Here is a 17288-nt window from a genome sequence, read left to right as displayed (position 1 = left end):
TGCAGGACTGGAGTTTCAGTCGCCTCCATGCGGCTGTAAAATCTGAAATCCAATAAATCCACAGTTAGAAGCAAACTGCATGTTTCCAGACTTAGCTCCTCTGCAGAGTTTATTCCTCCGGGAAGCTAAAAAAAAAAAAAAAAATGAAAGCAGTTAGGAATCTCAGCTCTGATAAATCTCCGTCAGTATCTCCTCCTGTCAGACTCTCAGACTCCATCTTTATCCTTCAGGAGCTCCTGAACCAGCAGCTGTTCCTCTGAACCTCTTTGTTTCTGCATTCCAGAGAGAAACACAGAACACAGCATTCAGCCGTATGGAGGCTAATCATGCTAAGCACATGCTAACCCTCCTACACCAGCAGGAATTATATTTACATATCTTAAATGTATTATAGAAAAGTTAAAAACTATTCAAAATACGTTGACTTAATACAATTCTATTACATAATTACATTTATATATATATATATATAAAATATTTTATAAAATGAAAGTTAAAAATGGTTTAAAAATAAATTGTATACAATTCCATTACATAATTATTTAATAATTATAATAGCTTATATTAATTTATAAATATCAAATATTTTATAAAATTGAAGATAAAAATAAATTAAATTGAATACAATTATATTACATAATAAATATAACTTAAATTATTTATATATATTAAATATGTCATAAAATTAAAGTTAAAAATGGTTTAATAATAAATCAATTTGTATGCAATTTTATTACATCATTATATTTTTATAGATATTAAATATATTATTAAATAAAAATCAATTACATTATTTATGTATTTAAAATATAAAAATTAAACACAATTATATTTATACAATTTAAATATATTCTGAATTAAAAGTTAGAAACTGTCAAAATAAATAAATCACAATTGTAATTATATATTTAGATAGTTTATAAAATAAAAGCTTAAAAACTATTTTAAAAATAAATTTCGCAATCATTATATGTAATTAGATTTATATATTAAATTTTATTCTGAAATAAAAGTCAAAAACTGTAAAAAGTAAATACACTAAATAATATTATTTTACATAGTTAGATTTGTATGTATATTAGATATATTATAAAATGAAAGTAAAAAATGGTTTAAAATAAAATAAATTGAACGCACTTGTACTATTTTTGTATTTAAAACAGAAGTTACACACTTTTTAAAAACTTTAAAAATTAAATTATATTTAATAATTACATTTATAAATCTAACATAAAAGACAAAAGTCCAAAACTATTCTGTTACATAATTATATTTATATATAAACTAAATATGTTACACAACTTAAAAACTATTAAATATATATTAAATTAAACCCAATTATATTAAAGAATTATTTTTATATCTTACATATTATTCTGAAATAAAACTTGAAAACTATCAAAAATAAAATAAATCATTACAATTACTTTACAGAATAATGTGTATATCTTTCATTTATTATAAATATTCAAAGCTGTTTAAAAATATACATACATTTTTATTACCTTATTATATTTAGATCAGTGTTTTTTTTCTCCTGTGGTTTATTCCATGAGTGGGTCGGTGTCTCCCTCTGCTGGTGACCCACTGAACTTCACTCCCAGCATCATCTGGAGATTCATCCTCGTGAATTAATTCTCAAGCTGAGTCACACACTAAATCACTTCTGGCCACAACTTCATGCCTCAAAGACTTCAGCTGTCCTCAGATTGACCCTCAGTCCTCTGGTAGAAGAAGAACAGCGAGATTCCTTCAAAGAACCGATTCCTCTGCAGAACAACGAGCGTGATGCATGAAGCTTTAATTGGACATTACACTCTCCGACACAGCTTTGCTCACCTTCTCCACGCAGTAACATGACAAACACAATTATCTGATTTATTTAAGTAGAAAACTGGACGATTCAGTGACCTGTTGGTGCCTCTGAACCCCTCTGAGAGTCATTTCTGATCATTTCTGTTGTTTATTTACTGAACTTTGTTTATTATCTGTCCGTCCGTCCCTCCGTCTGTCTGACTCGAGACTTAAAACTGTTCAAAATTACCAAAAAATTGTTCATAATGACTCGAAAATTGTCATTTTGAACGAATTTTGAGTCATTTTCAGAAAGTTTTAAGTAATTTTGGACAACTTCAGTTATTTCAGTGAATTCTTGAGTCAATTTGATTGAGTTTGGAATCATTTCAGACAATTTCATGTTACTTTGAACAAGTTTAAAGTCATTCTGAACATACACATGCTACAAACATGACTAGTAAATATTAGGAGCCACAACAGACATCTGAATTAATTAAAAGACATCAGATTATTCACTGTAAAACTTTTGTGTCCTCTTCAGTCTGAAGCCGCTGGACATCGAGTTCATGAAGCGACTTCACGACAAAGTCAACGTCATCCCTCTTATCGCCAAAGCCGACACCCTGACCCCTGAGGAGTGCCAGCTGTTCAAGAAACAGGTATAAACCCTATTTAACGAGCTGTATTTACCTTTAAAAATGATGCTTATTAGCTTTTATTTTCAGTTAAATGAGACAATTGATACCACTATCTGAGCTAGTTAGCCTAGCTTAGCATGAAGATGGTGAAAACAGTGACATTAGAAAATGTTTTTGCCACAATGTCTCACTGGAGAGAATGAAAACCATACTTATCTGATTGAGAGTGTAAAAGGGTGCTAGAAGCCACAGTTGTAATGCTAAGCTAAGCTAATCGCCTCCTGGTGGTATCGATCGGCTTCCCACAATCAAAAGGCTCCAAGATTTTTGAGTTGTTTAACATCGTCCGAGCTCTGTGTGTTCAATAAATACATTTATTAGTTTTTAGTTGAGAAGTTTGATGCGTCTCTCTCTGCCAGTTAGCCTAGCTTAGCATAAAGACGGTTAAAACTTCTTCATTGGCTGGATGTAGTGACTTTGCCGAGTGTTTTTGCCACAGTCTTCTTATTGTACAGATTAAAAACAAGATATATGTGTTCATTACCCAGATAGCAAACTATGGGTGAATCAATGTTGAATCTATGTTGAGACCTAATGTCGAAATTATACAGAAAGCGCAAGGTTGATAAAATGTTGAGTCAACGTTTGCTTGCATAGATTACATGTTTGCAAACATAGATTCAACATTAATTAAACATTGACCTGTCAAACATTTTAATTAAACCAAAATACAACGTAGATTCAATGGTATCTTTTAAACACAAACTTCAATGTTGACAAAATGTTGTTGAATCAACGTTGATCCAACCATCAGTCTTCAACCGTAACCACAATTCAACCTTCTTAACCCTAATTCAACATTGACTTAACATCTTTTGCTATCTGGGTAAAGTGCGATTTACCCAGATAGCACTGGGTCCATGCTATCCCACGGATAGCACGGAAATGAGTTTCCAATAATTACGGTGTCCAGCAGAGGTGAGCTGAACAGGTGCTAGAAGCAATATTTTGCATGCTAAGCTAGGCTAATAGCCTCTTGCTGGTGTCAGCCTGCCTCCCAAAATCAAAAGACTCTTAAGATTCTTGAGTTGTGTACTATATTTGACGTCCTCCGAGCTCTGTATGTTTAATAAATACATTTATTAGTTTTTAGATGAGAAGTTTGATGCCTGTCTCCGAGCCGGTTAGCCTAGCTTAGCATAAAGATGGTTCAGACGTCTTCGACAGCTGGTTGTCATGACATTACCGAATGTTTTTGCCAGAATTTGTCGTTGTACAGATTAAAAACAAGAAATATGTGTTCATTAGTGAACCTAACAGGTGTTGGAAGCCATATTTTTCATGCTAAGCTAAGCTAAGCTAATAGTCTCCTGCTGGTATTGATCTGCCTCCTAGAATCAAGACCCCAGAAGAAACTAAGACTCTAATCTGATTTTTGAGTGTTAAATGTCTGCCTGTTGCCTTTATTCTGACTTCTTTGTTCCTCTTTTAGATCATGAAAGAGATCCAGGAGCATAAAATCAAAATCTATGAATTCCCGGACACGGAGGACGACGAGGACAACAAGCTGATCAGAAAGATTAAGGTAACGTAACTTTTAGATTTGAGCTCCTCTGATGGATCTGTGATAAAACCGAGGTCAGTCCGTCCTCTGGTCAGATCCAAACCACCTGATTCTGTCCTGAATCCCCAAAACCAGACCGACGGATTTAATAAATGAACTTTCACTGTTCTTCAGTCTGTAAAAAGATGGTTTATACATCATTTTTCTTTTAAATAATGTCAACTATCCGTAAACTAATTCTATATTATCTGATTTGCATACAGTTAAAAGTCTACTACTTACTGGTTATCTGTAATTTCATAAAATGCAAAATGTATTTACTATTTTTCAATTCTTCTTAGTTAACCCCTTAAACTTCAGTGTACCGCCGGCGGTACACCTACTAATTTGCATAGGAATTTCAAGAATGTCCGACGGCTGCAAACGCGATTATACAAACACTATACGCCGATGGAAAGCTTAGATTCTCATGAATCCGCCGGTATAAACCACTTTCAGATGTGATTACCACAGCGGGTGAGAAAAACACATTTGTCCGACAAAAACGAATATCCATCCATCCGTTCTCTGTACACGGCTTCAACGCACACAGCGCGACTCACATTTCCGGGTTCATTATTACACACAGAAAAAAAGATTCCACAAAAAACGGCCATAATCCAACCTTTTACATCAGATGACACAAGCCAGGAAACTATTTTGTCCAAAACATGTCCTGAAGTCGGTATAAAATCCCCGAATCGGTCATTTTCAAGGAAATGCACCTCGCGATGTGCGTCCAATATTCCCCGTATTTTTCGTAATTTTTTTTATTTAAAAATAGAATATTAGCGATTTTTTGTACTGAAAACGGCTGGAATTGACTGAAGCTTTAAGGGTTAAACATTTTTACTGTTTTTACTGACGTAAAAACAGTAAAAATAGTGTAATTTTGCCGCCAAACTTTGTAAAATAACAAATTATTGTGAAAATACAGATTTTTGGTGTAGACATGATTTCCTTTTTTTTTTTTTTACAAATACAATGCACCACTGTGCAGTCCAATTTATCTGGAAAATGTCAAATATTGGTGAAATTTTTGTGTTATACTTGATTCTAATGCAGTAAAAAGTTGTGTAATTTTACAGTCAGTTATAGAATAAATTTTATTATTTGTTAAATACAGATTTTTAATGTTAATTTATAATGATTATTTACAATTTTGACCTTTTTTTACCAGCTAATGTGTAAATTATTATTTATTCTCTGTAATTTTGTTAGTTATCTGTAATTGAATAAAATGCAAAACAGATTTATTATTTTTCAGTTCTTCATAGTTAAACATATTGTTATCTATGAAAAATTTGTATTTTATCTGATTCAAATACAGTAAAAACCTGTGTAATTTTACAGTTGAACTTGTAAAATGAGAACTTAGTATTTGTGTAAAAAAAAAAAAATTTCTTTCTTTTACAGTTTTGGCTCATTTTTCCACAGTTAACATGTAAATTAATACATTTTTTCTGTAATTTTACTCTGTATTTTCTGTACTGTAACAAAATGGGGAAAACTGTAAAATCGTTGAAGAAGAAAAATGTTAAAAAGTGAGTGTTTTACGAAGAGTTTTCCTTTAAAATGTGGTGTCTGTCCAGGAGAAGATGCCGCTGGCCGTCGTCGGCAGCAACGTGGTGATCGAGGTGAACGGGAAGAAGGTCCGAGGACGGCAGTATCCGTGGGGCGTCGCTGAAGGTAAGTTCACTTTCACTTCTAAACCGGGAGAAGAAAGTAGGAAATGAAGTTTGTGAGCAGCAGCAGTGAAGCTCTTTTACCTCCAGCCTGCTCTAAGACTCGACTCCAAACGTGGACAGAAGCTGCTGGTGTTTCTGCTGTCGGATGGATGAAGCATGAGTTTCCCTGAGAGTCTGGATTCTGCATGTTTGTCCACAGAGACCCTCCCACACCCACTCAGCGTGGAAACGACCGAGAACCCCAGGACCTGTCAAAATGGAGCAAAGAAAAAATTAAAACTGGAAAAATAAGGTTCATCAGAGGTCAACACGATAGCAAACGGAATATTTTACGATGTTAAACTGGACTGAAAGTAAGCTTAAAAATATAATATTTAACAGTTTCTGCAATAAACAAATACATAATATCTGTAATTTAACAAAATAGGGAAAATGTAGGTTTCTAGTGTGGACATTATTTCTAGTTTTGGCCTGTTGAGTTTTTTTTCTGTAATATTATTAAATATTGTTTGTACTGTATGAAAACACGGAAAATCAATCCACAAAATGACAAAAACATTGTTTACCATTTTTTATTTTATTCAATTTCTGTAACATGATAAAAAAAATGAACTGATGTAATTTCAATAATAATAATAGTGTAATTTTATTGTAAAGCCTGGAAAAAGAATGAATTATTATTTGTAAAAATGCAGATTTTTGATGTGGACACTATTTACAGGCCTGGTTTGTTTTTTGTTTGTTTTATTTGTTTTGTTTTAGTTTGACTAAATGTTATCAGTACTTTAACAAAACAGGGGAATTCTGTAAAAAAGAATAATAATTATATTTTTTAAAACATTTATGCAAAAACATTTAAATATATTTTTTTCTTCCAAATAACTGCACATACCTGTAAAATAAAAGTATCTTATCACATTTAAATACAGTTAAAAAAAAAACAGTTTATACCATAAACATATAATGATTACTTCTTTTCTGTTATTTTTACCAGATGGGCTGGACCCAAATATCCAGAATATTCGAATATTTGTTCAGTATGGTGGTATCCGGATTTTAATTTTGTCATCCGACCAGAAACCACTATTCGGGCCAACCCTAATTATCTGTAGTTTAACAAAACAGGAAACATTTTAAAATAACAGTTAAAAATAATTTTGTAATTTTTTACTCTTTTCTTGTTCAGTATTTGTAAAATAAATACATTCTGATCTAAATTTCTAAAATTTGAAAAACAGAACAAATAACAGCAAATATTTGTAAATTAATATATTTTTTTCTGATTTACACAAAGTAATAGTAGATAGTGACATATAGTAAAAGAGCTAATTATTATTTTAAAATACACATTTTTGGTGTGGATATTATTTACAGATTTGGCCTTTTGTTTTTATTTTAAACATGTAAATTAATACATCTATTTTTGTAATTTAATCGATATTATCTGCAATTCTTAAAAAATGGTCAACATCTGTACATGCTCACCGCTTTCAGTACTTCATTGTTTAATATCAGTAAAATAACCATATTTTTTGCTCATCTAAATACAATAAGAACTGGATTTTTACTGTCAAATGTAAAGGAACAACTTTAGATTTGTGAAGACAGAGGTTTTTGATTAAATTACCAATTGCAAATGTATTTACCAGTTTTCAGTCCTTACTGGTTCAATTACTGTAAAATTATAACATTTTTAACTGATATAAAAGCGGTAAAATTTGTGGAATTTTACTGTCAAACGTTGGGAAAAAATACAGTTTTTTTACAGTCAACATACAAAATAATACTTTCTAAAGTGATTTTACAGATCATTATCTGTACGTAATTTAACAAAACAGGTAAAAATCTGTAAAATAACCACAGGAATAGTTTAAACAATTACATTTTTTTACATTTTAGATTCAGATTCTTTTCACCAAAAGCTGCTTTTCCATTTTGACAAGTCCTGAGTTTTGCGTCGGTTTCTTCGCTGTTCCACGACCTCGTTCCCTTCGACACTCATGCAAACACTCGTGTGGTGTTGGTCCCGACCCCGATAGGGATTCTGGAAAAGGAGGATAGCCAGAGAGTATTATGGGATGTCAGGCTGTTCTTACTGGTGTGTTTGACTCTAAAAGTTCTTTACCTTTGTGTCTCTGTGGTTGACCGTTTATCAGTCTTTCACTATTTCATTCTTTCTTTTCTCTCTTTTTTGTTTTGTTTTTTTGTTGTTGTTTTTTTCTTTTCTTTGTCTGTTCTTTTCCATGACTGACAGAGGGCATTTTTGGTAAACGGAACCATCTTTCGCTTTATTTCAAACCTCATTTTCTGCCTCCCACCCTTCGCTCCCATCCCTCCTCTTCCCTCCACTTTTCTGTTGCTGTGCTGTCTCATCATTAGGCTGATGGTCAAACCAAAGCTCTATCAGACTTGGGCTACAAACTCTCCCAAACACTTGAAATACTCATTTTTGGAAGCAAAAGAGGAAAAAAGACGAGCAAAAAAGTGAAAATCCTTCATGTGATCCTGGTGGACAGCTGCTAAATTCACCTTTCGTCTGGAAAATTGAGTCATTCATTGCTTATATCGGTCACAAATTACACATTTAAAGGCCCAAAAGTGTTCATATTACAATATTTAACATAAATAAAATATCAGAGTATAAATAGTAAGCGGATATCTTTTGGTACATTTAAATGTGGAGATGTTTTCGGGCTTAAATCTGAGCAAACTGCCTCACAATGCATACAAGAAAATATTTTAAAAAATGCATTTTAAATGCGATTTAGGAAGATAAAATTAAATAGAGGACCTAAATATGCTAAAATGAATTCAAACATATTCCTGTAATGTTTTAGAGCTGCAAAAGCCAAAAGTATCCCAATACACGCAGCATCACTGGGATCACATGAATGGTTCTTTCTGCTTTTTATTGTGGTTCAGTTTTATTAGAAATTGTCCTTTTTGGCTGTCAGTTCCCAACGTTTTGTGCTCACCACATTAACAACTGAGATCTGGGAATATGGTGACGTAGCTGCAACAACAAGGCAAGAAAACACGAGCCTTCAGATCATTAAAGGATTTCTTATCTTGGTTACTTAGAGCTAAACTGAAAGTGAACGCTTTGTTTTACCTCTTCGGTTCAGTTGTGGTGGTATGCTTTGGCTGGCGAGAAAGATGATGGACTAAAGATTTGAAAAGGTTCGTGGTTGTTTTACAGATTTGATTAAGGTCTTCTCAGTTTCATGGCCTCTTAACTTTTCCTGAGTGATTACAGTGGACTACAGCTTAGATCCAGTTTAAATAGAACGTATTAGATCCACTCATTGGACTCAAACTCTACAGTGGGAAAGTCTGAGGAACAAGTCAGAAGGTCACTTGGAGCCATTTCAAAGCAGCTTCAGATCCTGTGTGTCAGAATAAAATTCATGGTCCAGTTGTGTTTCTGGATGTGATTTAAAGTTGGTTCAGGATTTATTTTTACTGGATCTGGTCCTGGATGAGGACTGGTTTCAGACTGTCTTGGGCGGGTCTTTTTAGGAGTAGTTTAGGTTTGGTTTTGGTCCTGATTTTGTATGGGTTTTTGACTTTTTTAGGGCTGGTTTCAGACTGTATTCTGACTGGTTCTGAACGTTTTTTGAACTGCTTTAGGTTTGATTTTGGTCCTGGTTTTAGACTTTTTGAGGACTGGTTTTAAAACTGTCTTAGACGGGTCTTTTTTTTAACCCCAAGAACACCAAACCTACCATCAAGCATGGTGGTGGCAGTATCATGCTCTGTGGAACTGGAGCTTTACACAAAGTAAATGGAATCATGAAGAAGGAGGATCACCTCCACATTCTTCAGGAAAACCTAAAACCATCAGCAGAAGGTTGATCTTGGACACAGTTGGATGTTTCAACCAGACAATGAGTCCAAACACACATCAGACGTGGTAAAGAAATGGTTCCATCAGGATAGAATGAAGGTTCTAGACTGGTCTCCCCAAAGTCCTGACTTAAACCATCAAGAACCTGAAGAAACAAGTCAGAAAGGCGACAAATTTAGTTGAACTGAACCAATTCTGTCCAGAGGAATCAAAGAAAAACCAGAAGATTGAAACCAGAAGAACCAAACAAAGATGAACCAAACTTTTGACCCAACAGATTTAGTCATATTTCCGGAAGACCTTTTATAATTCTATGAAAGAACCAAAATTCAGGATTGTTTTTGTGACAAAGATTCATGTTTTTCAACGATTCCATCACAAAAAATTGAGAGTTCTAGAAGTCTTTGGAAACTAAAGACTGACATGATTACATGGACTTAAAAATGTAAAATTTTGTTCACGATTGTTTATGTATGTTTGTCTTATCTGATTCAATCTGTAGACAAGTCCACAAGAACCTGTGGACTGATGAAGAAACAAATCAGAAAGAAAACAAATTTAGTTGAACTGAACCAATTCTGTCCAGAGGAGTCAAAGATAAACCAGAAGACTGAAACCAAAGAACCAAACTGAGGTGAAGTGGACCAAGGGACAGTACATATACTTTTGACGACCTTTATTGAATCTAGAACCAAAATTCATGATTGTTCATTGTGACAAAGGCTGAAGTGTTTTAAAGATTCCAGCAGAGTTATAGGCGTCGTTGGAAACTCAAGACTGACATAAGTGATCTTTACAAGTGGATGGAAACTTTTCTTCTTTTTGTTAAAGGGTTTTTGCTGGCGGTTGTAAAAGTTTGAAAAGTTCTAAACCTGTTTCTTGCTCTGTTTGGTTGGTTTTTCGTGACGCCACCATGTTCCCAGATCTTAGCCAGTTTCTTAACTTTAATAACTCAAAGAACGACGGCCAAACTAACACGAGGCTGTCAGAAACCAGCTTCGTGTTTGTAGTCCGGAGACGTGGAGCTTTGTCCCAGGTCTGATGCTGTGAATAGTCATGGAGAAACCTAGAGGCTGTTTGGTGCTGAAGAAACATCACTCTAACGCCGTGGTTCCCGTCTTTGCTCCGGTGGTATCGAACACTTTCACCTCCGCCGATCGACGAGGATGGCGGATCTTGGTACCGCCGGACCAATGATCAGGATCCACTTCCCTAACGCATCGCTTTATAGGCTCATGAGCAGTTAACGGACGGTTAGCGTTAGCCAGACGGGCATGTTAGCGGCTCATTTAAGTCATCAGGTAACATGTGGCTTGGTGTCATGAACCCTCACTCATTAGCTGGATTTTAATGTGACACTTATACACACTTAAGTGCATGTTTCAGGATAAAGGTTGTCTGCTTTGATTTCATTAAACCGATCGTCATGAATAAACTTTTAGACGAAGCACTGCGAGGCTCAAAACACCTGACGACTCGTTTTTATTGTGATTGGCGCACAAAAAGCTAAAATCCTAAGAAATCCAAAGCGTCGTCAGATATTTTCTGCCTAAATAAGACCAGTTACAACCTGTTTTTTTGTTCCTCTAAACCCCTTTTTGACCCCACTTAGCTCCTCTACTTGTTCCCTCATTGAGACTTGCGCCCCCTGCTGGTCATGCACAGATCCTCATGTAACCCCAACACTCCCGTAGCCAGTCAGCTTGCAGGTTATGGTGTTGATCCTGGGCCAAATCTGGGCCAAAAACGGGCCGATTCTGGGCCAAAAAAACCAAACCCAGCTGCTCCAGACCAGTGTGTTTGCAGCACCGGAGGCTAAACTTTCAGGACAGCGCCACCTGCTGCAGTGGAGGACCGCTGAAATACATGGTTTCTGGTTTTAAATTCTGATTCAGAGGTTAATTTAAACCAAAGCACTACTTGTACTTTAAAAGGTTTATTCCACTTAAATAGTATTTTCTAAAAAGTTATTGTTTAAATGGTTTATTACAGCCAAAACACTACGATATGTACAAGCACTTTTCAATTTTAAAGGTTTATTCTGCTCAAATAGTACTCTCTAAATTTGGGTTTTAAACATTTATTCCAAAATACTCTTTTCTTTCTGTAATTTAACTTGGTTACTCAGAGTATCTTAAATTTTATTTTCATGTTTCCTTTATCATTTAAATAAAGTCTGCTGTAGGCTTCTATAATAACACATTATTTATTTTAATCATGGATTTGGATTTATTCTGTTTTTTTATAGTAAACAGAGGGTTTCTTATTGAAAATATGCAGCATTTGATGCTCAGCTGTTGTAACATATAACAGATACATATATTATATATATATTAATAATTAAAATAGAAATAAATAACAAAAATGCAGATGTATGCATTTCAGATGTGACATTCAAACTGAGTTGTGAATTTTATGTACAGTTACACTCATAAACAAACTTTCTAACATGATATGTCATATTAACAATAATAACAATAATAATAATAGTGATAATAGTAATACTAGTAATAACAACAATAACAATGACTATAATAACAATGATAACAATGATCATAATAGTAAATATTATTGAAAAGCAAATTGCAGGAAAAGTCTCTGAAAATGCTGCTCTCTTTTTCAGATTGTTACAAATGATCATTTTTATTTACATTTTGAACCTTTAAACATCGATGTGGCTCCTAAATGTGAATAAAAGCAGTTTTAAGGTTCTAGAACTAGAAGTTTCTTTCTATCCAGACCTCCTGTAGACCAGAGATCAGGTGTTTGTGGTTCCTCCAGCTCAGCAGGTGGAGCTGACAGAAGTGCAGCCTCCGGTCCCTCCGGTGGACCCGCCTCGGTCCAGACCCAGATTTAGCCCCCGCTGGGCTGAACAGTAACTGAAACCCTCCCCTCCGTCAGAGCTCCCTCCTCTAGAAGAGACAGGAGGTCAGTGGCTGGTCTGGGAGGCCCAGAGGCAGGACCGCTGCTTAAGTTTCATCAATGGTAAGGTGGAGGCGCTCCGTCGCTCGCTCGGTCCGTCCACGAAGAGGAGGCCGGACAGGAGATCTCAGCAGCACTTTTCCAGAATCCCACCCGCCTTGTAACCTCCGTCTGTGTGGTTGCCATGGAAACTCACCAACGTCTGAGTGCTGAAACCAGACCAGAGTGTTGTTGGTTCTAACTGTGAGAGGCTGCGACCACAGAGGAGGAGATTAATAATAATAATAAAGCAGTAAATCACCTGTACTGAAGTCAGAGAAGACGTTAAAAATCAACCATCATATTTTTTTTTAAAACAGCTTAGTTCACTTTAAACAGTTTTCAAGTAATCTTGGACAATTTCAGTCATTTCTCTCAAATTAGTAGTAATATTGACTAATTTTAGTGTCATTTTGGAGACTTTTAGTCATTTCCAATCATTCCCAAGATGTCGAGAACAAATTATAGTCAGTGAAAAGTCCCATTTTTACCTCTAAACAAGTCATTCCTGTCAAAGTGTTGGTCGTTTTTTGGTAAATTTGGATTTTATGAGTCATTTTGGACAACTTTAATGTGATTTTTTGGGGGGAAATGGTGTAACTCTGGACATTTTTTGGTCATTGTCAACTATTCCAAGTAACCCGTGATAGGTGGTTGGTCAGAACAAGTTCTAGACGAAAGGATCATTTATATTTAGAATCAACTTGGTATATTTTGGATAGTTTTCAAGTAATCTTGGACAATTTCAGTATTTTTTGTAAAATTAGTAGTACTTTTGACTAATTTTAGTGTCATTCTGGAGACTTTTTGAGTGTTTTTGGAGACTTTTAGTCATTTTTCAATCATTTCCGAGTTGTCTAGAACAAATTATAGGCAATGAAAAGTCTCATTTTTGCCTATAAACAAGTCATTTCTGTCAAAGTGGTAGTCATTTTTATAGGTAAATTTGGAATTTATGAGCAATTTTGGACAACTTTAATGTGATTTTGGGATGAAAAAAAGGTGTAATTTTGGACATTTTTTGGTCATTGTCAACCATTTCCAACCTGTGATTAGGTGGTTGGTCAGAACAATTACAGACAATGAAAGGAGCATTTTTATTTTAAAAAAACAACAACTTAGTTTTGGACAATTTTCAGATACTCTTGGACAATTTCAGCCATTTTTGTCAAATCTTGAGCCATTTTGGACAAATTAGTAGTAATTTTGTCGAATTTCAGCGTAATTTTGGAGACTTTTAGTCATTTTCAATCATTTCCAAGTTGTGTAGAACAGATAGTGAAAGGTCCCATTTTTTAACGAGATACAATCCTTTCTGTCAAAGTTTTGGTAATTTTTTGGTAAATTTGAATAAATTTGGATTTTGTCAGTAACTTTGGACAACTTTCATGTCATTTTGGGGTGAAAAAAATGTAATTTTGGACATTCTTTGGTCATTGTTAACTATTTGTAAGTAACCTGTGATAGGTGGTTGGTCTGAACAATTATAGAAAATGAAAGGATCATTTTTACACACATTTGATACCAGAATCATCTAGTAGACATGAAATAATTGTCCCGTAAACTCACAACACAAATCTTATTACCTGCTGCACTGTTTTCCTTTTTAAAATCTAGTAAATTTGTTCAGTATTTAGTCCAGAAACACAATTTTCTTCATTAAAACACAGCAGGACTGAGCTTTAATTACATTTCTAGCTTATAGTAATAATAATAATGATATTAAAATGAGCTTTAATTGTGAAATAATATCTAATTATTGTAAAACGATGTTGACTCCACGCCTTCAGTCCAGAGGATTTGCATTAAAGTGCAGCTCAGACGTGTTTCCCTGCAGGTTCATTTCAATAATTAGACCCTATCGTCCTCCTTTGTGCTCTCAGCTGAACGTCTCTTTATCCTTTTGTTGCTAAAACTGACTTTAAACTGGAAAATGTTCCCGACTGTCAGTGTTGCTCCTTCTAGAACTGATGGATGAATGAAGCGTACTTCCTGTCGTTTGTTTATGTGTTTGCTCGTTAATCTGTTTTAATATTTGTTATGTTTGACCTGAATAACTGCAGCTGTTGCTCTGCTGGGATCCCTCTGTTTCACTTCTTTATTTCTGTTCTTAGAGATTCATGCTTGCTCTGCTTTTAGCTCCCCTTAGATGAATTAATGATTAATCCCAGAGGTTTCCATGTCTGGTAACTTGTGACGTCGTCCGTCTTTTCCTTCTTTCTTCCTGTTTTTCAGTGGAGAACGGCGAACACTGTGACTTCACCGTGCTGCGCAACATGTTGATCAGGTGAGTTTGACCCGTTTCATCTGTCAAACATCTCATTTACAGTTTCATTGGGGCACCTTTTTTTTTTAAGAAACTGTTTGGTGCAAATTCTGCAAATATTCCATAAAAAAAAACTGAAAATCTGGCAGCAAAAGTGACAGAAAATCTGAAAATATGTTAAAAAAATATTCACTACTGTATATTGAAAAAATATATCTGTAATATTTTTATGTATATTTGCAAATTTAAACACATTAAAACTGTGATTTTTATGGCCCCACATTGTAAAAATGACTTTATATGCATTTTTAATGTGGATGTTATTTAAAGTTTTAAAATATACGTGCATTATTAGTCTCATGTAGAATAGCATTTTTATTTCTGTGCTGTAATTTTTCAATTCTTAATATACATTATTTTGAACTAAAATAAAATAGCCATTACTTTTTTTTTTAAATAGTTGTCATTTTTAAATTTTTAAAATAATAAATATAAAGGAAAAAATACAGATTTTTTTAAAATGTAAAATTGTGCATTTTTTTTCTGTGATTTTACTACAAATTAGCTAATTTAATAAAACAGGAAAAATCTGTACAGTAACTGGTTTAAAAATGTGTCGTCAGTTTTAATTCTTAATGTACATTATATCAAAATAAATTAAAATAGCCTCTTAAAATGAAAAAAAAACTGATGTTTGGTCTAAATGTGTACTTTGTTTTTGTGATTTTACTGGACTTTACCTGAAATTTGACAAATCAGGAAACATCTGTAGAGTAATTGTTTTTACAGAAAAATAGTTGTCATTTTTCAATTCTTTATTTACGTTATTTTTTTTAAATTTTCAAATGACAACAAATATCCAAAACATTTTTTTTTTAAAATACAGATTTTTCATTCATATGTAAACTTTTTTTGGTTGTTTTTGCAAGAAATTAACTAATTTAGCCAAACAGGAAAAATCTGTACCGTAATTATTTTAAAAATTTGTTGTTATTTTCCATTTCTTGATATTATTTTAAAATAAAATAAAATAGCCTTTTTGCCAGAAAAGAATCCAGGTTTTTGATGCAAATGTAGACTTTTTTCTGGAAATAAACTAATTTAACGAAACAGGAAAAATCTGTACTGTAACTGTTTTTTAAAAAAAAATGTAATTTTTCATCTCTTAATATACAGTATTTTACAACAAAAGAAATTAGCTTTTTTAAAGCAAAAATACAGATGTTTTGTGTAAGTGTAGACTTTAGCGGTAATTTAGCAAAACTGAGAAAATCTGTAGAATAACAGTTTTTAAAAAAACTTGTTGTCATTTTTTATTTCTTAATATAATTTTTTTTTCCAATAACATAAAAAATGCCTTTTTACAAGAAAAACATACAGATTTTTTTTATGTAAATGTGTCCTTTTTGTCTTTTTTGTCTGTGAATTTACTAGATTTTAATTGTTTAGCAAAACAGAAAAACTCTGTAGCATAACTGTTTGAACAAATTTGTTGTCATTTTTCATTTCTTAATATACAATATTTTAAAATAAAATAAAATAGCATTTTTAAAAGAAAAAATACAGTTTTTTGTGCCAATGAAAAGTTTTTATTTGTGAATTTACTGGAAATTAACTAATTTTAGCAACACAAGAAACAGTTTTGCAGATTTAAATACATTTTTTAAAAATGTGTGATTTCACGGTCAAACATTTGAAGAGAATGAATCACCATTAATGAAAATACAGCAGAACTTTGGGCTGGAGCTTATGTCGCATTAATTCATCAGATATCGATTGGTAAGACTGCCGATTACTGGTTAAGAAGATTTATCAGAATCTGAACATTTACTGCTGGTGGACCAGATCTGAGCTTCCATCATACGTCCGTTATGTGAGCGTGACTATAACTTCATAATAAATAAAAGTACTCTGGTTTGAGCTTTAAATAGGGCTAACGTGTGTAAAATGATGTGTTTCTACCGCCCCTGACTCGTTTGTTCTTCTCCAGAACCCACATGCAGGATCTGAAGGACGTCACCAACAACGTCCACTATGAGAACTACCGCAGTAAGAAGCTGGCAGCCGTCACCTGTAACGGCGTGGACACCACCAAGACTAAGGGACAGCTCACCAAGTAAGAATCACAGAAACACAACTGAGCTGCTGGGAGAGACGGCACTCATCGAAAGGCTTTTATCTTCTTCTGCTCTGTCACCACAGGAGTCCTCTGGCCCAGATGGAGGAGGAACGCCGCGAACACGTGATGAAGATGAAGAAGATGGAGGCGGAGATGGAGCAGGTGTTTGAGATGAAGGTCAAGGAGAAGAAGCAGAAGCTGAAGGACTCGGAGGCCGAGGTCGGTTCCGGAAAGATCTGATGAGAAACGAGGTCGCAAAAACCACAAAAATCTGATCAAAACTGATAAATACGACAAATGCTAAATGCATTAGCAACCTAGCACACAGAATGATTACAGCAACATCAGCTTTGTAGTGGCAAAGGAAGT

At 34.0% G+C, this 17288-nt stretch overlaps 1 protein-coding gene across 5 annotated transcripts in view; it reads left to right on the top strand.

The window, feature by feature from the left end:
• LOC110946048 (septin-7-like) overlaps window positions 1-17288 on the top strand; it is a 93090-nt gene that overhangs the window by 52354 nt on the left and 23448 nt on the right. For all 5 annotated transcript variants that reach the window (XM_051951825.1, XM_051951824.1, XM_051951826.1 and 2 more), the window contains exons 6-11: window positions 2339-2456; window positions 3928-4020; window positions 5631-5727; window positions 14770-14821; window positions 16791-16916; window positions 17003-17138. In XM_051951825.1, the coding sequence (XP_051807785.1) occupies window positions 2339-2456; window positions 3928-4020; window positions 5631-5727; window positions 14770-14821; window positions 16791-16916; window positions 17003-17138 (622 nt within the window). The remainder of the gene's footprint in view (window positions 1-2338; window positions 2457-3927; window positions 4021-5630; window positions 5728-14769; window positions 14822-16790; window positions 16917-17002; window positions 17139-17288) is intronic.

This window comes from Acanthochromis polyacanthus, chromosome 8 (assembly GCF_021347895.1).
Source record: "Acanthochromis polyacanthus isolate Apoly-LR-REF ecotype Palm Island chromosome 8, KAUST_Apoly_ChrSc, whole genome shotgun sequence".
Lineage (NCBI taxonomy): Eukaryota > Metazoa > Chordata > Actinopteri > Pomacentridae > Acanthochromis > Acanthochromis polyacanthus.
The sequence above is the reverse complement of the archived record's forward strand: the minus strand, read 5'-3'. Positions and strand labels throughout refer to the sequence as shown.